This window comes from Helobdella robusta (genome assembly GCF_000326865.2).
Source record: "Helobdella robusta unplaced genomic scaffold HELROscaffold_16, whole genome shotgun sequence".
NCBI lineage: Eukaryota > Metazoa > Annelida > Clitellata > Rhynchobdellida > Glossiphoniidae > Helobdella > Helobdella robusta.
In genome coordinates this window covers 2,503,375-2,530,136 of record NW_008703893.1, presented here as the reverse complement: position 1 = coordinate 2,530,136, position 26,762 = coordinate 2,503,375, and the positions used below count along the sequence as shown (strand labels likewise).

At 33.0% G+C, this 26,762-nt stretch overlaps 5 protein-coding genes across 5 annotated transcripts; 1 reads left to right on the top strand and 4 right to left on the bottom strand.

Annotated features, from left to right (window-relative positions):
* Positions 1 to 712: 712 nt before the first annotated feature.
* HELRODRAFT_169800 (hypothetical protein) lies at positions 713 to 2,471 on the bottom strand (the record flags this gene model as incomplete). Its single annotated transcript, XM_009015613.1, has 4 exons — positions 713 to 749; positions 835 to 890; positions 1,153 to 1,314; positions 1,935 to 2,471. 4 exons carry the CDS (start codon positions 2,469 to 2,471, stop codon positions 713 to 715), a joined length of 792 nt encoding a protein of 263 aa, XP_009013861.1.
* A 1,356-nt stretch (positions 2,472 to 3,827) lies between these two features.
* Positions 3,828 to 7,142, top strand: HELRODRAFT_185422 (hypothetical protein). The gene is made up of 9 exons (XM_009015612.1): positions 3,828 to 3,966; positions 4,331 to 4,511; positions 4,844 to 4,909; positions 5,165 to 5,314; positions 5,417 to 5,544; positions 5,675 to 5,785; positions 6,024 to 6,113; positions 6,366 to 6,532; positions 6,720 to 7,142. The coding sequence occupies exons 1-9, from the start codon at positions 3,964 to 3,966 to the stop codon at positions 6,799 to 6,801; spliced, it is 978 nt and encodes a 325-aa protein (XP_009013860.1). The 5' UTR covers positions 3,828 to 3,963; the 3' UTR covers positions 6,802 to 7,142.
* A 9,867-nt stretch (positions 7,143 to 17,009) lies between these two features.
* On the bottom strand, positions 17,010 to 19,514 carry HELRODRAFT_190871 (hypothetical protein). Its single transcript, XM_009015611.1, has 10 exons — positions 19,472 to 19,514; positions 19,246 to 19,285; positions 19,057 to 19,132; positions 18,856 to 18,899; positions 18,513 to 18,575; positions 18,013 to 18,201; positions 17,656 to 17,731; positions 17,488 to 17,568; positions 17,243 to 17,328; positions 17,010 to 17,075 (listed from the first exon to the last, which is right to left on the bottom strand). The coding sequence occupies exons 2-10, from the start codon at positions 19,276 to 19,278 to the stop codon at positions 17,070 to 17,072; spliced, it is 654 nt and encodes a 217-aa protein (XP_009013859.1). The 5' UTR covers positions 19,279 to 19,285; positions 19,472 to 19,514; the 3' UTR covers positions 17,010 to 17,069.
* Positions 19,515 to 22,427: 2,913 nt separating this feature from the next.
* On the bottom strand, positions 22,428 to 22,883 carry HELRODRAFT_169796 (hypothetical protein; the record flags this gene model as incomplete). The annotated part of the gene is made up of 1 exon (XM_009015610.1): positions 22,428 to 22,883. One exon carries the CDS (start codon positions 22,881 to 22,883, stop codon positions 22,428 to 22,430), a length of 456 nt encoding a protein of 151 aa, XP_009013858.1.
* A 1,351-nt stretch (positions 22,884 to 24,234) lies between these two features.
* Positions 24,235 to 26,762, bottom strand: HELRODRAFT_169795 (hypothetical protein; the record flags this gene model as incomplete). Its single annotated transcript, XM_009015609.1, has 3 exons — positions 24,235 to 25,281; positions 26,168 to 26,313; positions 26,747 to 26,762. 3 exons carry the CDS (start codon positions 26,760 to 26,762, stop codon positions 24,235 to 24,237), a joined length of 1,209 nt encoding a protein of 402 aa, XP_009013857.1.

Below are 26,762 nucleotides of genomic sequence, written 5' to 3'. Positions count from 1 at the left end.
ATAGACACAAACACACAGACAGACAGACAGATAGACTAACGCACATACAGATACATATAAGTATGTATATACGAATACACGAATGAATTTTTGAAAGACGTAACTCCGTAAGGTCATTATGCAAATAAAATAAGGTGAATGACGTAAATAATAATAATAATAAATAACAATATTATTATTATTAACATTATTATTATTAATAATTTATTTATATAAGGTTATAAATGTAACAATAAACAAATGACTTTGTTTTGAACTGTTCAAAATATGCACATTGCGATTTATGTGTGTCTGTAATAAATATACCCATAAATAAATACTTGAAATAAATTAATGAACGAATGAATGAACAAATGAAAAAATGAGAGAAAGAGAAAAAGGGAGAGAGAGAAATATGCAACCCTATCATTCAAAATTTACTAATCGATAACATGCGAAAAATTTTTCTTCATAGCGGCATTTACTAGATAAACACCTCAAGTAAGAACTAAGTATGCACTGAGCGACACCGTCTTACGTTCTATCTCTCTCTCTCTCTCTTTACCCATTTCTCTCTCTCTCTCTCTCTCTCTCTCTCTCTCTCGATTTCTCAAACACACACACGCACCTATAAGACAACGTAAACAAAAGATGAAAACATCAACAAAATCATAATTTAATACATCAACACGAACAGACAGACAACGTGAAGAAAATAATCTAGAGACGACATCTATGTAGAGCGAACAGTCCTTCTGTTGTCGTCTACGCTGTGGAGTCGTTGTTTGTAATGTCGTTGTTGTTGTTGTTTAAGTTGCCGTCTATGTAGCTATCGGTAAAGCGATTACTACTAACTACAGGTCAACGACAACGGCGAGACGATACTGTGGACAGTTCTGATGTTGTTGTTGCTGTTGTTGTTGTTGTGTCGTCATCATCGTCGTTGTTGATATGTTGGCTAGCAGTTGTTGCGCTTTCCTTGAAACGAATGCAAACAGAGCCACAATTAATAAGAACTGTTCAGAGGGAATAAGGTTATAATTATTAACTACAATAAATGCAAGTCAGCAGCTACAAAAACAACCACACCACCACCACCAACAACAAACAACAATAGCCACAAAACCACCACCGACGACGGAAACATAAAACATCAACAACAACGACAACAACCTGACAGCAAAATATGAAATAGGCCAGATTGTTGTTGTTGTTATTAGAGACGACATCCTGCATGGATCGAAGGGTAGAGCCGACATAGGCGTGGATCAACTGGGTTGGTAGCATACCCAGCATGGAGGCAGTCATGTAGTCCCTGTACTCTATGTGGCACATCTGTACACGAGCGAGGTGCACATTTTGAAATTTAAATAGTCTTCGCGGTCCTTAATGATGCTTCGCAACTCTACAACATCCACAATTTTACTTCATTCATATTCGCAACTCTACAACATCCACAATTTCACTTCATTCATATTCGCATCTCCACAATCTTTACTTATTTCAGAATGTTATATGTTACAAACAAAAAAAAACACGATGCAGGCAAACATGTGGCACATCTGTACACTCTATGTACTCTATGTGGCACATCTGTACTCTAGGTGGCACATCTGTACACGAGCGAGGTGCACATTTTGAAATTTAAATAGTCTTCGCGGTCCTTAATGATGCTTCGCAACTCTACAACATCCACAATTTTACTTCATTCATATTCGCAACTCTACAACATCCACAATTTCACTTCATTCATATTCGCATCTCCACAATCTTTACGTATTTCAGAATGTTATATGTTACAAACAAAAAAAAACACGATGCAGGCAAACATGCAACACAAAATGAACACAAATAACAGACATACAAAACACAGACAACATACAAACCAACGGCGACCTACATACATACAAACAAACAAACAAACAAACAAAGTGCAACACACATACAATACAAACCCCAAACAAGGCATTTTGCAGACCAAAGGGTATCGGGGTCAACCTCGTAAGAACGACGACCTTGAACCCGTGGTCACTCTCGATAACGGTCACCAAATTCCTAAAATTATTCACAATGACGTCCATAACCGCCCACGACACCATGTAACGCCGAATGACAAAATGGGAGGTCGTGACCCCGACCAGGGCGCACATGGAAACTACCAGCACCCCACTAACAACCCCGTATAGGTAACCAGCCGCAAGATTCAGTAGCACGTAACCCCAAGTTAGTGGAAACGATACAAAGATGAAAAAGCAAAGAAACAAAATAACTGTAAGAACCGAATGACTCTTCTCCATTGTTACGAGAGTTTTTTTGATGTAATCACTGCCAATGAACAGTAGAAGGCAGGTTAATAGGACGAATGTCATGAAATAAAGGGCTAGGGTAAGGTTCTTTAGGGGTTTTCTTTGGTACCTTTGCTGGTTTCTGCTGCTGTCACAGGCATCGCAGATGACTTGATCACAAATCATGTGTAGCGGTTTGTGCTGCATGACGTTTGAAGAGGTTTCACGTTGTTGTTGTTGCTGCTGCTGTTATCATTAAGCATGTTGGCTTCTCTCTATGTGTGTGCATGTGTGTGTGTGTGTGTGTGTGTGTGTGTGTGTGTCTGTGTCTTCTTGTTTTGTTGGTAGTTTTAATGTCAATGACGACGACGACGACGACGACGAGGAAGGTAAATGATGTTTTGTTTGAGATTTGGCCAAACTTGATTCATTTATTAGTATTCATTCATTTGTTTTTATTTATTTATTATTTATTTTTCTATTTAGTTAATTATATATTTATTTATTCATTTAATAATTTGAATGTATTATCTCCTCTAAGTGATGATGACCTAGAATTAAATTGTGAGAGTGGATTTGAAAACCAGGCACGTCTTATTTCCAACATTCATTCATTCCTTGATTTCTTCATCCTTAAATTTAATATCTAACTAGAACTAGGTACTAGATTATGAGTATCACCAATATATCAAACACTCAAACACACACACACAAACATACACACACGCACACACTCTCACACACACATTTATATATATAAAAGCACAATATTTTTCATGTATGTAGTTTTATTTGTTGTATGACAGTCTGAGTATGTATATTTAATATTGTATTATAAACAGTATACATACATCTATACTATATGTATGAAAAACTCAAACAAAAACTCCTTTTTGTGAGTAGTAGAGCAAAACAAACTTAGTCATCATATAATGAATAAGATATTTTAAAAATAATGAAAATAAAATTAAAATCTAAAAATAATAATGACAAATTAAATATAGAAGCAGACGAATGCAGCTGAATGACAGGACATACATACATATATACATACATACATACATACATACATACTAGCATACATACATATATTATATTATATGCAATACATTACTACATACTACATAGGAATGATCAATAAATTCAATTTCATTGACACCAAAGAGGACAAAATAATCCAAAAAATGCATTCAAATTTAGCAAAAAAACTTTAAAATTACAAAAATTGAAAACAAGCCCTACCTAAATTTGTAAAATGGCTTAAAGATTGTGACTGCAAAAAATATTATCCTTAATATTTTTTTGCAAAAAATTGATCACTTCATTTAAACAGTTATACGTTAGTTACCTATGCAGGAGAACGAAAATGAGTAAAAGTGAAACCGACTGAAACGTTAATATTAAATATTAACATTAGTTTATATAAATTTTGTTATGATATATTGTTATATAAATAATAAATTTACGTTTTCAATTTTTTAAATTTTATGATAAAACAGACTTTAACACTTAAATTTAGTTATTTCAGTGAATAATTTATAACTGGACAAACTAAGTTCGCTAGATGTCTTAATGCTGGTAATATCTTATGCTGGTAACTTACCTTACAATAAATGGTAAACAGTTTTGAGCTTGTTTTATATCGCTAATTTTTTGCAATTTGGAGTTGGTTTACTCATCGGAAGACGATCGTATAATTATGGTTAGTGATTCGGCTAATTTTGATGATAATGATGATTGTTTAAACGTTTAAATATGCCGTTTTTATAATAATTTAAATGATGAGATTTTTTTTGCACATTCACGTGCTTGCCTGCCTGGTGACATATTGTGTGATGTTTTTTTTAAATTTAATTTAATTTTAATTTTTAAATTTGATAAACAAATCAACTAACAAGAATTATTCATTGTGATAAAAAAATGGTGATAACACAGCAGATTGCATGGATTATTGAATAATCCCAATTTTGTTTGTTGCCTGTTTATTGCTTTTTGATGGTCAGAATTTATAAATGTTTTTTAATAATCCACATTATTTTTTTTATACATAACACATTTTTCAACAGAAACCATTGATGCTACACGGACATGAGCGTTCGATAACTCAGATAAAATACAACAGGGAAGGAGACTTATTATTTTCTTCTGCTAAAGACCCCATCCCAAACGTCTGGTACTCCATCAATGGGGAAAGATTGGGTACCTACAAGGGTCACGGGGGTGCCGTCTGGTGCCTTGATATCAACTGTAAGTCAACTACTGATGATATTATATCATATCATTGATATAATCATATAACTGTGGCTATCTATGTTTAGTTTTAAATGTTAGTTCCCTCCTAAAATTTTAATCTTTGGGTTCCTTATTTTTAGATCAGAGGTTTTTGTTTTATTTAGGCTGGCAATGATTTTTTTTCATTGTTTTTGGGTAATATGCTGAATTCATAATTTATCTTTTTATATAAAACAGAGTTTGGTTTATGTGTTTTTTATAACTATAATTAACAATGTTATATAATTGTATTAATTATGACGATAATTAATCATGATTTAATAATTTTTCTAATTTACTAATCGCAGGGGACACAAGTAAGTTAATGACTGGAGCCGCCGATAACACTTGCAAGATTTGGGATTGTGAAACAGGCCTGTCAATCATTCATTCATTCATTTGTCCATTCACTCATTCATTCATCATTTCATTCATTTATTGATTTGTTCATTTTAAAATAATTCTGCTCCACCTCAAGTCATCCATTTTAAGGATATATAACTGCTTTTATAATACTGCTCTCATATATATAACTTATATATGCATATACAACACATAAATATATATTAATATTATTATAATTGAATATTATAATTAAATATAATAATGATATTTTATTTTAATTGTAGGGCAAGTAATAATAGACCATGCCACAAGATCAGCCATCAGGACATGTGGTTTTTCATTTAGCGGCAACTTGATAATGTTCACCACTGACAAAACAATGGGTCAACAATGCGAGTTGTATGTTTTCGATTTGAGGGCCCCAGAGACTTTTAGTTAGTGTTTGTGTGTGTGTCTTTCTGTGTTTGTGTGTGTGTTTCTGTGTTTGTGTGTGTGTGTGTTGCATATGTTTAGTCAATATTCTTATGATCTTCTAGAGGATAACAACAGTCGCTGGATGAAGGAGATGACCAATCACAAAGTGACAGCGGCCATCTGGGGCCCACTCGACGAGATGATCATCACCGGACATGAAAATGGTGAACTGTGCCAATGGGATCTCACTGTTAGTTGATTAGGGATTCGGAAATAGGGATTTACTTATGAAATTTTGTTTTAAATGTATATACTTTTATTCAATAATTTATTCACTAATTAATTAATTAATTAATTTATTTATTTCTTGCTTTTTGCAGAGAGAAATGTGCATGGTTAAGGTCAATGACCACAGTAAACAAATCAATGACATTCAGATGAGCAAAGATATGAATGCATTCATCACTGCCTCTAAAGACTTTACTGCTAAGGTTCTTTTCATCAGTCGGATTGGTTGAGAAGTTCACTTTTGGACTAAATTTTTTTATCTATGGCGTTTCTGATGGTTTTCTGTTTATTATAGTGTTATAGTTCGGTTTTTGGGTCTTCTTTTTATCAATGATTAGATTTTATTTTTAAATTTATATGTTATAAAATTGTCTATTCATCATTTATTCTGAAATATTAATTAATTAATTATATATATTTTTTCATATTTTAAAAATTCAGTTATACGACACGACCTCCATGTCCGTGATGAAAACCTACAAGACAGACAGGCCCGTCAACTCGGCCGCCATCTCCCCACTCAAACCACACGTTCGATCACATCTTTATTACCTTCTCTTTTTTTTCATTATTCAGAATCAGATTTAAAATTTATTTTGATTTTAATGTATCTTTTTGGTGCATTTTTTCCATAACAACACATACACGCGCGCACGCAAACACACACACTCACACACACAATACTTACATACACACATGTGCACAAACAGACACCACGCAGACAATCACATGTATTATTAATTATAATTTTTAAAGTAGCAATTTAGTATTTTCTTCTGACAGGTTGTCCTCGGAGGCGGTCAGGAAGCCATGGACGTAACGACCACGTCAACCAGAATCGGAAAGTTCGACTCCCGATTTTACCACCTGGTCTTTGAGGAGGAATTCGGTAGGGTCAAAGGTCATTTTGGACCAATCAACAGTGTGGCTTTTCACCCCGATGGGACAGGGTTAGACATGGATATGTGTGTGCGTGCGTGTGTGTGTGTGCGTGTGTGTGTATGTGGATGGAGAACTAAAATTAAGTAAGAGTTAAATCGACTGAAAAGTTAAAATTCAGTATTTGCATTACAATTTATATCAATTTTATACAAATATTGAAAATAAAATAATAAAATAATAATAATGACAACACAGGTACAGCAGCGGTGGTGAGGATGGCTACGTCAGAGTCCACAAGTTCGATTCGCCGTATTTTGATTTCGACTTTGAAGTCTGACATCTATCTAGTTACGAAACAATAATAACGTGGACACAAGAAAGAAAAAAAAAATTATTTCCGTTTTAAGTTTCGTGAATTTAATTGTTGGGTGGTCATCGGTTGGCGAAAGTAATTTATTGACTGGTAAATGATTCCATAACATAGTTTATTGATTGACAAATGTTTCATTGAAATAGTTTATCGATCGATTGATTGATCGATTGATAAATGTTTCAATAAAATATTTTATTGATTGATAAGTATACCGGTTGATAAATGTTTCAATGCTGTTGATCTGAATAAGTGAAAAAAATTAAAAAGTTAAAATTTATCGATGCAGCTGAAACTTTATAAAAAAATATGTTTTCGTTGTTCGCCGATATTTACGGGATCTATATATCCATGTATCCATCCATCCATCTTACAAATCTGTTATTTATTTATCATTATCCCTATTCGTCTGTCTGTGTATCCATCTGTTCATCAATATCTGTCTATTTGTTATTCTATCTATCCATATATTTAGCTATTCTTCCATCTCTTCGTCTGCCTGTTCGTTTTCATCAACATCCACCGAACTATTAATCGTATATCTGTCTGTCTATCTATTTCTTTCTATCTATCTATATCTATCTATATCTATCTATCTATATCTATCTATCTTTCTATTTATCTATCTATCTGTCTATCATCTTTCTATCTATCTATATATCTGTTTATGTATCATCTATCTAATGCATCTTAAATACATGTCTTTTTTTCAAAGTGCGTGCTTGCCAAATATAAATAAACGAGGAATACATCTCCAGAGGCGATGTTTTCAAAACTATTAGAAGATGATATCAATTTTTTTCCCCCTCATTCTCCTTATTAGTTGTCGCATTGTTTGGTTCTAAGGTAGTCTTCGACTGCTACGTGGCTACGCTAATTAGTTAGTTGACGTGGATCGGTGACGTAATCGTTCATCGATGACGTCAGTTACATCAACTAATTAACGTCAGTTTCACAGGTGGTTGTGTTTTTGATGACGTCACGACAGTTGATGCTGTGAGGTCTTCTACGTTGTTTTCTGTTTCTGAGGCCGCATCTGCTACTGCCAGAACAACAAAATATGAAGAGAAGTATTTTCAAAAGTGTGTTGCTGCTGCTGCTGTCGTTGCTGCTTTTGTGGCTACTACTGATGTAGGCAAATATGAAAGGGTTGATGCAACTGTGCACGTACGGCAAATACTCTATGAAGGCCTTTGAAGTGGACGATGTGTAAGAAGTTTTGTTTGTTAAAAGGGAAATTGTTGTCAATGGTTTTTTCAAAATTTAAAAATCTTTCATAAAACTAAACAACACACACACGCACGCACGCACGCACACACACATGAACAAAAATATATCAAGCATAACCTGTACTTCAAAAGTTCCATTAGTGTGCATGAAATAGGGCGGGAAAGCCTTGAGTAGGTCGAGTGCCATACACGGACCCCAGCATACATAAAATGCCACCACGATTGTGATCATCATCTTTATCACCTAGTTTGTGGGTGTGTGATTGTACACATGCGTTTGTGTGTGTGTGCGCGCGTCTTATTATTCTTTTTATTATTATTCTTTTATAATTTCTTATATTCTGATACATGTGTGCATATGCATACGTGTGTGGATCAGTCAATTCGCTAATTGTAAGCGTTAATCACAGTAAAATTAGCTCATTAATTTCAAGAGCTCGCTATCGCATCATTACCATCGCGTTTCGTAATCGTCATTATCATCATCACGATCATCATCATCCTCATCAACAAAATCATAATCATTACCATCATCATCACAATGATAATCATCATCCCAATCATCATTATCATCATCACAATCCTCATCACAATCATCATCCTCCTCACAATCATCATCAAGATTTCAATTTCGCCACGGTAATCACCTTTTTACGTGATTCTACGATAGTTTCTTGATGACGTTGTTGTTGTTGTTGTTGTTGATTATTATTATTATTATTGTTGTTGTTATTATTATTAGTTGACGATGACGTGACGTCGATGGTCACGTGATGCAGACGATTGGCCGTCTGTTTGTCCGACCGCTTGGCACTTAGGGAAATGTAGAGATGCGATTCGATGGTTAAGTAAGTAAGATGCTGGGTTTTTTTTTTGTTTGATTGCTACGGTTGGTTGAAAGTTTTTTTAAAGTTTCAATTGGACAGATACAATTGGTCGAATGTTTTTTTTTAAATTTTAAAAAGGAGAAATGTGATTGGCTGATGATTTTTAAAATATTATTATGCGAAACATGATTGGATGAAGATCGGTTTAAATCTTTGAGAAAATATTATTAATTAATTACCATTATCACCATCTTCAACAACAACAACACAATCATCATCACTATTATTATAACCATCATCAACACTATTATCATAACCATCATCAACAACAACAACACAATCATCATCAGCATCGTCATCAATCATCATACTCACCTAAACTGTACGACACTCGCCTGTGTCATAGTGCTTAAAAATCTAGCACTTGACCAGAGTACTTTTACGATGGTAACATAGCAGAAAGAGAGCACAGCTACTGGTATGAGAAAGAGAACGCCGAACTTGTAGCAGGAGAATATGTATCCAATCGTATCATTGAAGTTGTTGTTGGCACAGATCGGGATGCTTATGAAGGTGGTGAAGTTGTAGAAGACGCTTGTTTTTATGTTCTGTCGGTCGGTTGGTTGGTTGGTTGGTTGGTCGGTTGGTTGGTTGATTGGTTGGATGGTTGGTTTGTTGGTTGGTTGGTTGGCTGGTTTGTAATTGGCTAGGTTTTTTTTATTTGCAATTGGAGGGCTTGTGATCGGTCGATTCGTGATTGGTTGGTCGGTCGGTCGGTCGGGGATTGCTTTGTAATTGGTTGGCTGGCGGTAAATACAAACAACACAAACAACTGGACAAAATGACAACATCAACAAAAGCATCTTTAAAAAAGTTAAAAATCATCTCAAACAAAGAAGAAACTCAATCAGCAACCAAATCGAAAGTATTTAAATTGAACATTCACAGTGTATGAAAATGGTGGTGATGATGATAGTGCCGATACAAGCCAGGTTATGATGATGATCTTGCGCGTATTCCTCGTTGTACACCAGCTTCTTGCCTTCATTGGGTGTACGATCACTACATACCTGTGCATACAAACATATATACATACATACATTTATTCATACATACATACATACGAAACGAAAGGAAATTTTATTTGCTTCTCAAAATTGAAAATTAAAAGTAAGAAGGATGACCATAATAGAATTTATATAAAATTCATCTAGTATGGCCACCTAAACAGAAATGTTCTATGTTCGTACAAAAAGTTTTTCAGCAAATAATAAAAACATATAGAACGACATACATACATACATACATACATACATACATACATACATACATACATACATACATACATACATACATACATACATACATACATACATACATACATACATACATACATACATACATACATACATACACGTAAACACCGATACATGTATCGCCATATCGCCAAGCTCTGAGCAAACATTAATTATTTTGACTGGCGCTACATAAATGACTCAACCTCACACCACAATAATGACGTCAAATAATCTACTAGCAATCATTTTTTGTTGTTGTTGTTTGTTGTTGTTTTGTCATTTTTTTAATACAATTTTTTCTATAATGTATCTCAGAGGTTACAACAACAAACACGCACAATCAAGTACCGTCACTTCAACGCTTCAATATGTTAACCACCATATACACCATCGTCCTAACCAACAACAACAACAACAACAACCACAAAAACAACAATAACAACCTCAACAACAACAACAATAAAAACCTCAACAACAACAACAACTGCATTAGCGCTGCCAAAATTAACATCGAATAGCTTTTAACAGTTTCAATAAAATCATTCTCGCTGACGGCATAAACCAGGGCATAAACAACAACAACAACATACACAAAATATAAACAACAATAACATAAGCAAAACATAAACAACATCAACAACAGCAGCAGCAGCATAAACATAACCGCATGAGATGACATAACACAGAGGTCATGTTTCTAATCATGTCGTATTCGTTTCACACACGCACGCATTACACACGCACACATCACACGCACACACACACGAAGGAAGGATTATACTTTCGTGGCTATTATTATTACTATCAAATTGCAGATGCTGACGTTGAAAAAGAGGACGTTGATGAAGATGATGAGGTCAAATATGGCGACGATGAAGATGATGAAGTCAAATATGACGACGATGATGACGACGATGATGACAAATGTGGGAATGATGATGGAAGAATCAGCAATATGAAAATCTTTCAGACTTTTCCGTCCATACACTCATCCATTCATCAATTTAATTTTCAAATGAACATTCATTCATTTATTCGTTTATTCATTCATTCATTCGTTCGTTTGTTCGTACGTTCGTTCGTTCATTCATTCATTCAGACACTCATCCACTCAATCATTTATCCACCCATCCATCCACCCAACCATCCATCCATCCATCACAAACCTCTCGATTGATATGACGGCCAGATTGATAACACTCCCGGACGAGGCCAGCATCTCGACAAAGTAGTACAGCTTACACATGAACCTTGACCCGACCCAGCTGTGGCTTAACCTATGACCTACTTCGTAAGGGACGCAGACCAATAAGAAAATTAGATCAGCCGACACCAAACTCACCTACGTTTAAATGGCAATAACGTTGAGAGCAATGGGAGCCGCCGTAACAGTAATATTTTATAAGTTAAAATGAACTTCAACAATAAATCATCATCATCATCGTATCGTCATCATCATCATCACACCACCATCACTACCATCAACAAACACACATCAAAAACAACAACAGCAACAACAACATCAACACCAACACCATCAACAACAACACCATCGACAACACGACAACAACAACACCATCGACAACAACAATAACGACGATAACAAAGACAACAACAACAACAACGACGACAACAAAGACACATGAAGAACGGACCACAAAAGACCCTGTAGACTTATTGAAGAGGGAATCCCTTCTCCTTCCAGCACGGACCAGACACAAATTGGAGATGACGGCCACATTCCCGACGACACCGACGACAAAGATGATGACGTAGATCAGGGTTGTCCTTAGGAACAAGTCATCTTCATTCCATGGGTACGCCACCTCGTGTAGAATTTTATTTTTTCGTGAAATTAATTAGATTTATTTTGAGTTAATAAAATAAATATGAACGCTGTAGGCTAGTATGTTTGTGTGTATCTGTATGTGTGTGTATGTGTGTGTGTGTGTGTGTGTAAATATAAATGTATGTAAACATATGTGTGTTTATGTGCCTTCATATGTGTGAGTAGTGTATGTGTGTGTGCGTGCATATATGTATATGTGTATGTGATGGGCACGTAATGTGTGTGTGTATGCGTGCGTGTATATTTATATAAATTTTTGCACACACACACACGCACACACACACACGCACACACACGCATGGACGAGGAGAAAAATTTAAAAAGAAAAATTAAAAAATAAATTGCTTCTTAATTGCTTTTAATAGTAAAATTTAAAAGCGGTTTGGAAGAATTTTCAACAGTTTGAAAAACTTCCTCCAGCTCATTCTCACAAAAAGCCCATGAATTGAAAATTTGAAAGTTTATTTCAATTCATCCTAACAATTCATTCCATTAAATTGAATTTTTTGGCCCTTAATGACCCCACCGGTTTTTAAAATTTCACCTAATCACATTTTTCAAATGTCTAAAAATGTGTATGATTAAAGAGCGGCCCAGGTAGTAGAAGCGCCGAGTAAAACACTTTCGTGTGGAGTTTTCCTGGTTCGATTGCACAAACGGTCAAGATAATTTATCTATCCAAGTGTATGATATGTATGTTGTGTGTTTGTTAATCGCTTAAATTCATCAATGATTTATGGATAAATTGATGATTTTATTTTTTTTTTCATTAATTTTGTTATTATACGTTTTATTTCTTAAAAATATTTATATGAAATGTTTTATGCAACAAAATTTAATGATGAAACACAAATACACAAGAGTAAGAGTTCTTAAAGAATGAACATTCGTAACATCACATTTGCTATTGATACACAAAAACAGCAACATCTAAAGCAACAAAAAATGACGTCATTATCACCACCACCAACAACAACAACAATAACAACAACTACAAAACTAACTAGATCCAAATGTTCTGTATAATAGAGATAATCAGATTCGGGCAAAACAAATGAAAGATTTTTGGTGCCGTTGTTGTTGTTGTTGATGTTGTTGCTGATGTTATTATTGCTATTATTGTTATTAGTGTTAATAATGTTAATGTTGTTGTTGTTGATGTTTTCAATGTTGTTGTTGATGTTGTTAAAGTTGAAGTCGATATGGTTATTTTGAATGATGTTGTTGTAGATGATGAGGTTGTTGCTTAAGAAACGATTGTAACTTAAAATGTTGTTGTTGTTGTTGTAATTGTTGTTGATGACGTAACTTTTGTTGTTGTTGATGTTATTGATGTTTTCGTTGTTCATTTTGAAGTTTTGACAGAAATACAGAAATGTGAGAAAAATGTTTTTTTTCTCTCAATCGTTTTCGCTTCCTTTTGAGGCTTTCAAAATTTTGATCGAAATAATGAAGGTGTCGACGTTGTTGTTGTTGTTGACGTCATCGTTCATGCTGATGACGTCATTCGTTGATGCTGTTGATGTATTTCCGCTTTCGATGTTGTTGATGTAATTTGTTGCTGATGTTTTCGGTGTTGTTGTCAATTTTTCTTCTTCGATTTTGTGGTCGGTACTAAAATTTACATTCTTATTGTTAATTTAATTTTAAGAAGTTTATAGAGTCAAAATTAACGATAGCATTAATGATGTCACTATTGATGTTATAAGGATGTTGCTAGCAATAATGTTGCCATTGATGTCATAAGTAGTGTAACGTTGATGTTATTTAACATCGACCTGATTGTTCCAGCTGATGTCACTCCACGCACGTGATTGCATTCTTTCCTACTCTGGTCATCCATATGTTGAAATTTATAATGCATTTCCTTCTTCTCTCTTTTTCTATCATTTTCTCTTTTCTTTCTATCACTCTCTCTCTCTCTCTCTTTTTCTTAGTCACTTTTTTAAGACTGTCTCATTTCTTCATACTATTAACACTTTATCGTATTTGTACTGTTTCTCCATCTTCTCTTTCTCTCTCTCTCTCTTTCTCTCCCTCTCTATTTTTCTCACACTCTTTCTCTCTCTATTTTATTTTACCCTCTTTTATTCCTTTCCGTCCATTCGGTTGTTCAATTGCTGTGCATTAGCATTCAGTGAAGTAATCTCGCCTCATCATTGAAGACAAGTTTGTATTATGAAGACTTAATGTTTGATATCCCTCTTAATGTCTTTGCTTGTTTGTATGTGTGTGTGTGTGTGTCCGTTTGTGTATGTACGCATGTGTGTGTGTGTGTGTACCTGTCTGTATGCCTTTGCTTGTTTGTCTGTCTGTTACAATTAGTTATACACTTAGTTATACAAATTGCTTATTCTACCGAAATGACACGTCATAAATTTGAATCACAAATATGGTCGTTGTTGAAACAACAACACAAATAATAACAACAATAATAATGACAATAATAACAACAACAAAAGCAAATTTTTCTGCCAAAAAACACATGCTATCGCCAGGCATACGATCGGCTTTAGCATTAATGCAGACAATAAAAATTGAGATAGATTGATGATGATGTATGTACGCTACTATCCGTCCATTCATCATTCATCCACTCATTCATCTATCTTTCTATCTATCTATTCATCCGTCTATCTATCCATTTCTCATTATCTATTTATCCATCTTTCATTATCTATCTATCTGTCTATCCATCTATTTATTCGTCTTGTATTTCTCTAGATCTGTCTGAATCTTTCTATCTATCGATCTATCTATCTATCTATCTATCTATCTATCTATCTATCTATCTATCTATCTATCTATCCTATTTAATTATCTATCTATCAATAATACCAATGTTAATAATAATAAATTAAGATAATGACAATATTTAATTTTTCGTTGTCAAAGTTTATTTCATCACAAAAATGGATTCAATCATTAAATCAATAAATTTTTTGATTATTAACAATTCGAATTTGATAACAGACTTTTGGAATTATAGAGATACACACAAAAACACACACACACAAAAAGACACATGTATGTATGTATATACGTATGTATGTATATACGTATGTATGTACACATATATGCATATACATATTATATATTAATGTGTAAGTGAGAGTCAGTTTAATGTCATAACCAGGACAAATAAAATGTTACAAAGCAATAACAAATTCTCGTTACTCAGAGGTCTCTTAGTATCGTTTCATTCGAGACAAATTTCGATTCGATACCGTCTCGTCTCCTAATAATCGGACATAGTTGGATCACTAGAATTTACAGTATTTTTCAAATATGGAATGTTTGGTAGTACTGGGTAGATTTAAAAACAGTAGATAATAAAAAACAATCAACCAATCAATCAATCAACCAATCAATCAATCAATCAATCAACCAACCAATCAATCAATCAATCAATCAATCAATCAATCAATCAATCAACCAATCAATCAACTAATCAATCAATTAAAAACGCATATACATTACAAAATCATATCACAAAAGGAATAATGTATAATAATCACTGATAATAATTCTTGGTATTAAACACATTATTAAACCTAGCGATAGTTTTAATTAGTGACTGCCTGACACACTCAAGACTATCATCATTATCTGTCTTATTTGAGATACTGGATGATATATTGGATGATACTTTATCGAATGTATCATTTGTGATACCGGATGAAGCATCGCGAATCCTATCAAATGATATATTTCGAGATACACAATCACCATTTTCATTGGTACTATTATTAATTGTATAAGCCTCCGTCCACACTTTATAATGCAAAATCTTTGACTTCGTCCAGCTGTACGAATTGTCAAAGGTTATTTTATCTGAGGAAAATTATTATTATTATTTATTTATTATTATTTATTATTATTATTATTATTATTATTTATTACTATTATTTTTATCGCAATATTATTATTATTAATAATAGCAATTACTTAACAAAGGTAGAAAATAATGTCATTGTCTCCTGTTATAAAACTTTCCAAAAGACAAAAATAGTCACCGAAAACAAGCGAACGAACAAAGAAACGAACAAACACCCAACCAGACAAACCAAACCAACATACATTTTCCGAACAAACCAACAAACATACAAACAAACAAACATCCAACCAAACCAACATTTTCCGATTTTTGAATCATCGTCACATAGATAGCGGCCATCTTCAGCTAAAAAATCGCAGTGGTACCGTTGCCTGCCGACGACAACCACACCACCAAGAGAGCCATCACTGCTATTACTACCACTACCACTACAACTATTTATAACATTACTGCTACTGGTCCGATCAACCTTTTCAATGATCTTTTCGCTACTATTATTAATTTCATTTTCAAGCATATTATTATTATTATAATTATTGTTATTATTATTATTATTATTATTATTATTATCATCGTTATTCAGAGCTTCAAACCCGAGGTACTTGACTTCGAAACCAATGTCATGCTCATCCGTCCTGAACTCCCAACTGCAGTTTAATGAAAAAATAGGAATAACAATTAGTAATAATAATAATAAATAATAATAATAAATAAATAAATAATAGCAATAAAAATATCATAATAGCAAATGGCAAACGAGCCAACCAACCAGATCATAGTGTTACTTTCAGTTACATCAACGCACACGACATGTTCATCCCTTCTGTTGACAACGACGCTCGTCAACGATGGGTCTTCGGCGACTCTCAAATAGTAAGAATTAGGCACTGGACCCCCCTGATTTATCTGCGCGTGGGTGGGGAAGGTGTCAAATTAAACTTCCGTTTGAGATTTTGATGGCCTATCTTTTAAATAGTTTAGTTTGTAAATTTTTTTTAATTAAAGTTAGTATAGTACATATTACTACTACTACTACTACTACAACTACTACTACTACTACTACAACTACTACTACTACAACAGCAACGAACCATCGTGATACATCTGGGATTTCCGTCAGGGTCTGTTAGTTTCCCGCCTAAATAGGCAGGTAGGCACTCTTCTCCGAGATAACCAGTCAACTGTTCGGTCATTTCATCTGGTCAGCAGGAAAGTTAAATTTAAACAAAAATCAACAAAGAAACAAAAACAAATGAAAAATTAATGACTGACACACAAAAACACATCCATACACGCACATACACCCATACAAGCAAACAAAATAACACGGCCACACACAAACACACAAACAAACAAACAAACAAACCTTTTTTTAGTACCACAATTTTCTGCCTCATCTCAGGGCTGACCAGTGGGGTGACCAGATTCCATAAGTATGGAAATATTGCTGGAGCTATATTCAATCAATCAATCAATCAATCAATCAATCAATCAATCAATCAATCAATCAATCAATCAATCAATCAATCAATCAATCAATCAATCAATCAATCAATCAATCAATCAACCAGCCAACCAACCAACCAACCAGCCAAACAGTCAGCCAACCAACCATTAACAACGCACAGCCTCTTAAGCATCTCTGGATAATTATCCTCTAACAACTTTATAAGACTTATGTACATGTCCAGACCTATCGTTTAAATTATGATAATAATTAAATAATAATAATATAATAATAATAATAATATAATAATAATATAATAATAATAATAATAACCAGGTTTCCAAAGAAATTTAGTGCCGACACCTTCCATATCAAATATGACGGTTAAGTTGTCAACTCTTTTTCCCAACTGTTTGTTTGTGTGTATGTTTGTTTGTATGTATGTGTATGTATATAAGTGTGTACATGTGTGTATGTATGGATGTGTGCGTGTGCGTGTGGATGTGCGTGCATGCGTTTGTATGCGTATTTGTACACGTAAGCACGAACTTTAAAAGTTCAAAACAAATTTGCAAGAGAATTCAATTTGAATAACGATGCTGACAACGAAAGAAACATTCATCATTATAACAGCGTTGTACAGAATCTTTTTAAAAAAAAAGTTAAAAAAGAGCCAAACAATGCCCTCACTTTTTTGGTCTGATCTCTCCACAACCTAACAGTGAACTCGCACTGAAAGAGTTTGACCTTTTCGAGATCTGACCTACGACACGACCTCATGATGCCCTCCATGTCGTACTGGCCGAACAGCTCGACTACAACTGGACTTCCGGTTTTATCGAAGCCGACGAAACCGCCGGGGAAATATTTTTGGAGAACCTTGGAAAAAAGAGAGGTACTATTATTATCATTATTATTTTTATTATTATTATTATAATTAGTAGTAGTAGTAGTAGTAGTAGTAGTAGTAGTAGTAGTAGTAGTAGTAGTTAGTAGTAGTAGTAGGGGTAATAATAGTAGTAGTAATAGTAGTAATAGAAGTAGTACTATTAGCAATTCTGTTTTATTAGATATTATTACTATCATCATTATCCTCATTATTATTATTATTATTATTATTATTATTATTATTATTATTATTATTATTAAGGTTACTATTATAAACAAGAGCAGAAACAGCCCAGAAATACCTCTGCTATTTGGTAGGTATCAAATAAGGTGTCGACGTATTTTGCCTTCCTAAACTTCATACTCTAGTGACAACAACAATAATAACAATAATAGTATTAAATGATAATAATAAATGATAATAATAAATGACAATAATAGCAATAATAATAATTAACGAAACGAAATGGAGCCAATCAATAGATGCAACATTGTAATTTTATGTAAACAAAATAATCTAACAGTTAATGAATGAACGAACGAATGAATGAATGAACGAATGAACGAACGAATGAATGAATGAATGGATAAACGAATGAATAAACAAATGAATAAACGGATGAATAAATGAATTAAAAAACTTACTTCTCTAAACATGGCCTCTGCTTTTGAGACATCATAGTTTCGAGCTAATAAAACGCGAAAATATATTTAGAGTAAAAACAAACCCAGCGAGATATACAACTACTACTATTACTTCGTCACAACAAGATCATCATCAGGAACAAACAAACAAACAAACAAACGAACAAACAAACAAATGAACGAACAAACAAACAAACAAACCTATTAGCCACTTATTGAGGTCATGATCATCAACATCATCGTCATCTTTCAACAGATTATTCAATACTTTCCTCAACTTTACAACAATACAATCGTTGAATTATAAAAAAAAATTAATAAATAATAAAAATAATAATAGCAATAATAATTAAAATATTAATACGAATTATTAATATTATTATTATTAACCTTTGCAACGCTATCTTCTTTTGACTCATCCATTTTTCCTCTTGGGAATATAAAAACTAATTGTTTATTTATGTTATATATTTATGATATTAAAATTTTATATATCTAAATATATTCATGAATGAATGAATGAATGAACGAATGAATGAATGAACGAACAAACAAATGAATGAACCAACAAACCAATGAATGAATGAGAGAACAAGCCAATGAATGAAAGAAATACCTTAATCACAAACTGCCTAAATCAGAAGAGATCACTCAAAGCAAATATAACCATTCAGTGAAGTTTTAACTGTTTTTAATATAAGAGACATCAGCTCATTATCATACAATATGCATTTATGTGTGTGTGTGTGTGTGTGTGTGTGTGTGTGTGTGTGTGTGTGTGTTTGTATTTATTTATGTAGTATATGTATGAACAAATTATCAATATGTATTTATATTATCAATATATATATATATATATATATATATATATATATATATATAAATATATATATGCGTGTAAGTGTGTGTGTGTATGTATGCAAAAATTTATTGTATGTGTGTGTGTGGTGTTGTTATATATATATATATATATATATATATATATATATTTTCACAACATTACCAACATATATATATATATATATATATATATATATATGCATATATGTATGAATTTAATAATAGAATATGACTCAACTATATAAGAACTAGCTTGACTACCTCTGAATAGAAATATTTCAGAAGCAAGTCTGCATAACAGCACTGATAATGTTATCCTAGTTCAATTTTAAAGGGACAGACACTTATAAAAACACGCACACACGCATGCAGACAGACAGACAGACGCACACAGATACACACACACATATACACAGGTAGATACATACACACAAACAGACACACAAACACGGTATGCTGTTATACAGAAATAGACATGCAAAAACTTACATACATGTATCGGACACACATAACCATACCCATCACATTTACAGGTAGCTACAGAAAAGACTTTTAAAATTAATATCAGGCTGTTAGCAATTAGTGATTACAAATAGCACTTTTAAAAATATTATCAATATTATTATTATTATTATTATTACTATTACTATTTCTGTCAATGTCTTTTTAACAAAACTGATTGATTTATTTACTTTTCAATCATACTACGTATGTTAGTATATACACTTTTCTGTATGATATTTTACCTAAAAGGTACTATGAATCATATAATTTTATTGTATAAATGACTATAAAAAAATCTTCATAAAATGTGTTAGTTTAGGTGATGTATTACAACATATACATACCAACGTATGTTGTCATTGTCGTTGTTGTCGTGTTGTGTATTTAGTTTTATCTACGATTGATTATTGTAATCCTGATTCTACACTCTACCCTTTAAGTAAAGCTTTTAACCCTGCTGCTCGTCTAGTTGCTTGTGCCCTTCTCTTCTCTCATATATCTCCATATCTTGTTCTCTTGCACTGGCTACCTATAAAATATAGAATAATTTTTTAAATTTGCACATTTATGTATGTCTCAATCTAAATTATTTCCTAAGTACTTATCAGATATATTAATTGAACCTAAAAGTCCCGTTTGTGACCGTCTTCTTGTTCTCACTTCTTAAATCATGCAAAACACTCTTTTGCTAAATCTGCATTTGCTTTTTCGGGCCCTTTCCTCTGGGACTTTCCACCTCCTTCCCTGACTACTTCTCCATCCATTAAAAAGTTCAGAGCGGATCCCAAGATTTTGCAAAATTCATTGAAGAATGCTGTTGAACATAAAAGTGAAATAGTACTTTTATAAAGAAACTAATTGATTGATTGATGATGATCTTTAGTGAACAATCTGTAAATATATGATTGGAAAATCTTTCACTTTAAGTTAGCTTAGCAGTTTTGTAGTTTTTTTTAATTAATTAATTTGAGTTAGAAAAATAAAATACAAAAATGAAACAATTAGGTAAAAAAATTGATCAAGTAACCAAACCAACTGTTTATTAATTTTATGTCCATTTATCACTTTCAACTTATTCATTTTATCAAATAATTTCAATTTTTAAATATTAAAAAATGATTTTAACATCCGTGAAATTATAAGAAATGTTAATTCAACCCAATTCATTGATTTCAGAATAAACGCTATTTACCGCTCACAAAAAATAAATATACAAATTTACAATAAAAAAAACCCAAGACAAAAAAGTTATGCAATTTTACCATCAATTGACACCAAAATGACATCAAAATTAATAATTTTTAGCTATTTTCCGTGAATAAAATTACAGATTTTAATAATATTTAAACAAATTATATGCGAAAAACACACAAATCTGTTAAAAACGTCACTTATAATGATTTAATACATTTATTTTACAGATATAATGTTATATAACAAAAACATCGTATGCAATTACATTATTGTATAGTCTATGTAGGTATGTATGTATATATGTATGCATATATTCATATATATATATATATATTGTATTGTATAGAAACCATTTTTAATGTATACATACAATAGTGAATATATGAATTGCTGGAGCTAGCATCGTTGCTTTCCTACATATGAACTACACACGCATATATAAATCAATAGATGCATTATATATTTTCAGCACATTTAAGCTATGATCCTTCTATATTTTGATCAATCAGACAACATATGATGAATGTCTTGATGACACTATAATTGACAGTCACGTTAATTTTTTCATTCATCTGCATATGTGTGATACTTTATTCAGAAACTTAAACTATTTCACAGATGTTTTCAACAATCAGATTAATTTTATTCTCGTTAGACTTCCTTTGTTACGCAAAAAATGCCATCATTCAATTATCATATATTGTTTTATTAAGTTTATCTGATTCACTATATCATTTTGTTGAAATATAAAACTGAATTTCCATGTTTAACAATGATAGAAATGATAAAAAATGATGGAAATGTTTTTGCATTCATACCACTTCCATGCAAAATGAATGTTTCAAGGTGTTGTTTTGTATATGATTAAGAATTTAATCTAACTTAATTTTAATGTTTGTTTAAATCCTAAAAGTGCACTTGAAAAGTGTCTTACAAAAATTTGTGTCCAATGACAGATAATACATTAAACATTTTAAAATTGTAATTCAAAAAATGAAAAAGTTCAAAATCACGACATTCGAATAGATATTTCATCATTGCGCATCTCGACTTTGACTTTCCAAATAGCCACCTCTTGAACCTCCTCCACCTACAGATGAATATCCCGATTTAGGAGGAAGCCCTTGTATGGGTGGGGGTGCCTGAGTCAATCCAGCCCATCTCCTTTCTTCGAGACCCTCAAACGAACTGGCAGCAACTGAACTGATGTATGGAGCAAGACCTTGACACATCTGGACGTATTCATCAGGGTTGTGGTGCATACGGTGTGTTCCGTGGGCCTTCCAACGCACGTAGTCGAACCCGGGAGCTCTTTGTGTGCCCTGTTGCGTGCTGGACGAGGCTTGGTGTAGGCGAAGATTTTCCTGAAACGTCGACATGGCGATCCCTTCGTGATCTTTTTCATCGGAACTTTTCAGAAGAAAGTCGGGAATGGCTGCTGTCTTGAATAACTCACCGAGAGTCATTATTTCTTGATTATTTGCCGTCATTTTAATCTATTTCCTATTAATTTAGGTTTGTTTTAATTTATTTAAATGTTGGCTCAATTTATTTTATTTTATTTCACGTTAATTCTATGAAAATGTTTATGGAACTGCAACTAAAAGTAAGACTAACTAAAATAATAACAACGTAATACAGGTGTTTAAAGAGTGTATATATTGACAAGGTATAAATAATTTCATCTTACCTGGTGAAGACACATCGACTTAGGCATGAGTACAACGCTTTTGACCTTCTTTTAAAACTTTCACGTTGAAAAGATTCTATTTTAATAATTTTAATTGTTATATAGTTTAACTATTTATTTCCATTACTTATTAACACAATTAATCTAGTTTTGGATGTGTTTATACAACAAATTACGCTTTCGAATACTAAAAGTTAAATGTACAAACTCACTTGTTTTTTTTAGTATGTATGGTATGTTTTGTAGAATAATCAGAGAAGAGAAGTTTTATATTTGTTTGATACACAACGTATTTAAGAATTGAACTATACTATTCAAACCTTGCGTTTACCTGGAATCATACAATCTTTTGAATCATACAATCTTATGATGGGAAGAATACGATAGAGCAATTACAAAATTTTGTAATGTCGTGTCAAATATCAAAAATTCTTAATTCATTTGACATTTGTTTGAGATTTTAAAATACGTTGAAAAAACACAATTCAGAAGCAATTTTTTAATATTTTGGAACATTCCTACCATATATGACATTACAAAACTAGGTACATATTATAATTGATTCCTAAAATAGCTTATGGAAGAACATTTTATCACCAATCCTTGACAAACATGTCACCGCACGGCACCATGCTTATTTTTATTTTTTCATTATTTTCATTAAAACATTACATTAAAGTTTGCATATATTTTAATAGTTATCTACCCCACAAGAATGTACAATTACGTGCACTAGTTTATATACGCGCAAGCATTAGGCATCTTAAACGTACACTTGAAGAAACGTAGAAATTGAAATATTGCTGACAGAGATATTACGAATTATTTCGTTGAAACTCGAATGTTTTGTAACTTGTTTTCATAGTTTGTATGTTTATATGTCTTGTTTGTCATTTTTTTTTTGCATTAAGCTTTTATGAATCGTTATTTTAAACAAACAAAATTGTTTCCGACATGGTACAGTGTAACACAGCCAAAGTTAAGAATTGACTTTTACTTTGGAATGTATTCAATAATTTGAGATTGACATTGTACGTAAATGAAAAACAAAACATTCAATGATGCTTGCAAGTTTTTATTAGGAACAAAATAATTCATTCCGTCGTTAATTTTTCAAATGTTTCAAATGTCCGATGATCAAAATCAAATATTTAATGTTTGCGACTCATTGGGCCTTTTCCTTCAACGTTCGGTTTGGGACCTTCAAATTTCGGTTCAGCATGAGGAAAATTGGGATCGTGAGTAACATCTTTATCGTGGGAAGTATCGCCTTTGGGATCGTGTGTGAAACTTGGATCACGTGTGACATGATCTTCTCCCCTTCCATGATCGTGTCTCTTTCCCCGCGGACCATCTTTTTTACCTTTGGGTGGCTTGTGGTCATCGGCATGAGTAAAACTTTGATCTCGGGTAAAATCTTTACCATGATGACCGTCTTTTTGCAAAAAGTTAGGATCGTGGGTAAAGTTTGGGTCACGGGTGAAATCTTTTTCATGGGAACCGCCTTTATGCTGAAAGTTGGGATCGTGGGTAAAGTTTGGGTCACGGGTAAAATCTTTACTGTGCATTCGGCGGAAGTTTGGAACGAGCTTAAAATGTTTGCCACCCATTGGTTGGAAGTTGGGATCGTGGGTAAAGTTTGGGTCACGGGTGAAATCTTTTTCATGGAGACCGCCCTTCTGTTGAAAGTTGGGATCGTGGGTAAAGTTTGGGTCACGGGTAAAATCCTTACTGTGCATTTGGTGGAAGTTTGGAACGAGCTTAAAATGTTTGCCACCCATTGGTTGGAAGTTTGGATCGTGGGTAAAGTTTGGATCTCGAGTGATACCCTTACCATGGCGTTCTCTTTGTGGATCGTGTGTAAAGTTCGGGTCACGAGTAGCATCTTCATTGTGAGAATTTTTCACATGCGCTAAACTGGGATCGGGCGTAAAATCATTTTCCGGGTGTCCATGAGGTCCTGGTGGAGGATGACCAGGTTGGGGTGGACGAGTTTGGTCTTTTTTAACCATCGGTTCTGCAGGAGGAGGAGGAGGTGGACGAGTTTGATCCTTTTTAACCATCGGCTCTCCAGTGTGGTCATCTTTTTTGCGAGGTGGCGGTGGAGGGGGTGGTTGGGGAGGGGGTGGGCCTGGTTTTACTCCTCCTATAGGACCTTTTTTATTCTCGGGATCATTTTTGTTGAAGCGTCCTGAATCCTTTATAAAATAAAAAAATAAAACATAAAAATATTACACAGTGTAATAAGTCCTTTTTTTATAGAACTATTGCAGTGCGACAAGATGTATAATGGAATTGTTTTCTTTTTTAACTGAGAATATTTTTATTTAAAAACATATGTTTATAATTAATATAAATTATTTCTTCACAAATGAAAATAAATTTAATTACCGAAGGGGCTGAGAATGTTAAGGAGAGGAAGAATAGGACAAACGTCCCAGCAAAAACGAATCGAAATGATTTCATTTTGTTGTCAAGATCTGCTGGAAATAAAAAAATATTTTAGTTTTAAAGAGAATTCTTTCAAAAATAATAAATATTACATTTGAAATAACAATATTCACCAAATATGGAAATATATTACAAGCTAATTTCAAACATTAAAAAAATATGTAACTACTTTATATTTAGTCGTATTAGATTAAATTCGTAATATTTTAGATGAATAAAATATAACTCGTCGATTTGATAACTTTAGTTAAGCTTCTTTTTACTACTACTTTGCAATCACTCGCATCGGATATATATACATTTGAGGAAAGCAACTCAAACACACTAACAAATATTTTACGGTTGAGTCATGGAATCCTCTTTCTTAGGCAACTCAATGATAGGTGTAACATTATGAACAACTAGAAACATAAGCTCGGTGGGACAGTACTGGTTCTAACAAAAGAACGACAAATATTCTCTCTCTCTCTTTTCTCTCTTTCTCTCCCCCCCCTCTCTCTCTCTCTTTCTGCTACGTTTTAATGAGAAAATTTCTTGTAGAATAATAAAATCGTGTATTGGTGGTTCGTTGATTAAGCACTCGAACGTTCGATCCATTGTCTGTCTGGATGACGCAGAGCCCATTGTCGCTACTTTTTTCAAAATTGCTATCATCATGTGATAAATCGTAAGTTGATTGCGCGGGTAGATGATGAACATGTTGACAATTTTAACGTTCAATATGTTGCTGATGTTTGGCAAATATAGACGATGTATTTTTGTATATCTGTAAATGTTGTCTGTGTGCGTGCGTGTGTGCGTGTGCGTGCGTGAGTGTTGATTTGAACATTGAAGCTTTTTTCATTTATTCATTTATTTATTCTTTTTATGAAAACCCATTAATTTAAATGGCTAGCCATATATAACGAATTAATTTTATTTTAAATTTAAAACATTTTTCACTACAATTAAAAAATAATCGAGTCATTTGTTGAATACAATAAATCAATGTTTTAATGGGAGCGTGTCTCTATATTCATCTATGTGCGTGTGTGTGCGTGTGTCCACATGTGTGGCTGTGTGTTTGTGTGGTGGGGTGTGTATGTGTGGTGAGACATTCATCTTATTACTTAATGGACACTTGTATTTAATTACAAAAATTAATGTACCAACATTATACATCCATTGTAAGATTGACTAACAATAATTTGGCGATGATTAATGCTGACAGACCTTCAGACGGTATCAT

Excerpts from the sequence above, each read along its gene's own strand:
- HELRODRAFT_185422 (XM_009015612.1), top strand. Across the intron at positions 4,910-5,164 it reads GATTTGGGATTGTGAAACAG|GGCAAGTAATAATAGACCAT; the intron begins GCCTGTCAATCA and ends TTTTAATTGTAG. Across the intron at positions 5,786-6,023 it reads CTAAAGACTTTACTGCTAAG|TTATACGACACGACCTCCAT; the intron begins GTTCTTTTCATC and ends TTAAAAATTCAG.
- HELRODRAFT_190871 (XM_009015611.1), bottom strand. The coding sequence starts at position 19,278 with ATGGATGAGTCAAAAGAAGATAGCGTTGCAAAG. Across the intron at positions 17,732-18,012 it reads GGAGAGATCAGACCAAAAAA|TTGGGAAAAAGAGTTGACAA; the intron begins GTGAGGGCATTG and ends ACAAACAAACAG. Across the intron at positions 17,569-17,655 it reads TAAATTTCTTTGGAAACCTG|GTCTGGACATGTACATAAGT; the intron begins GTTATTATTATT and ends TTTAAACGATAG.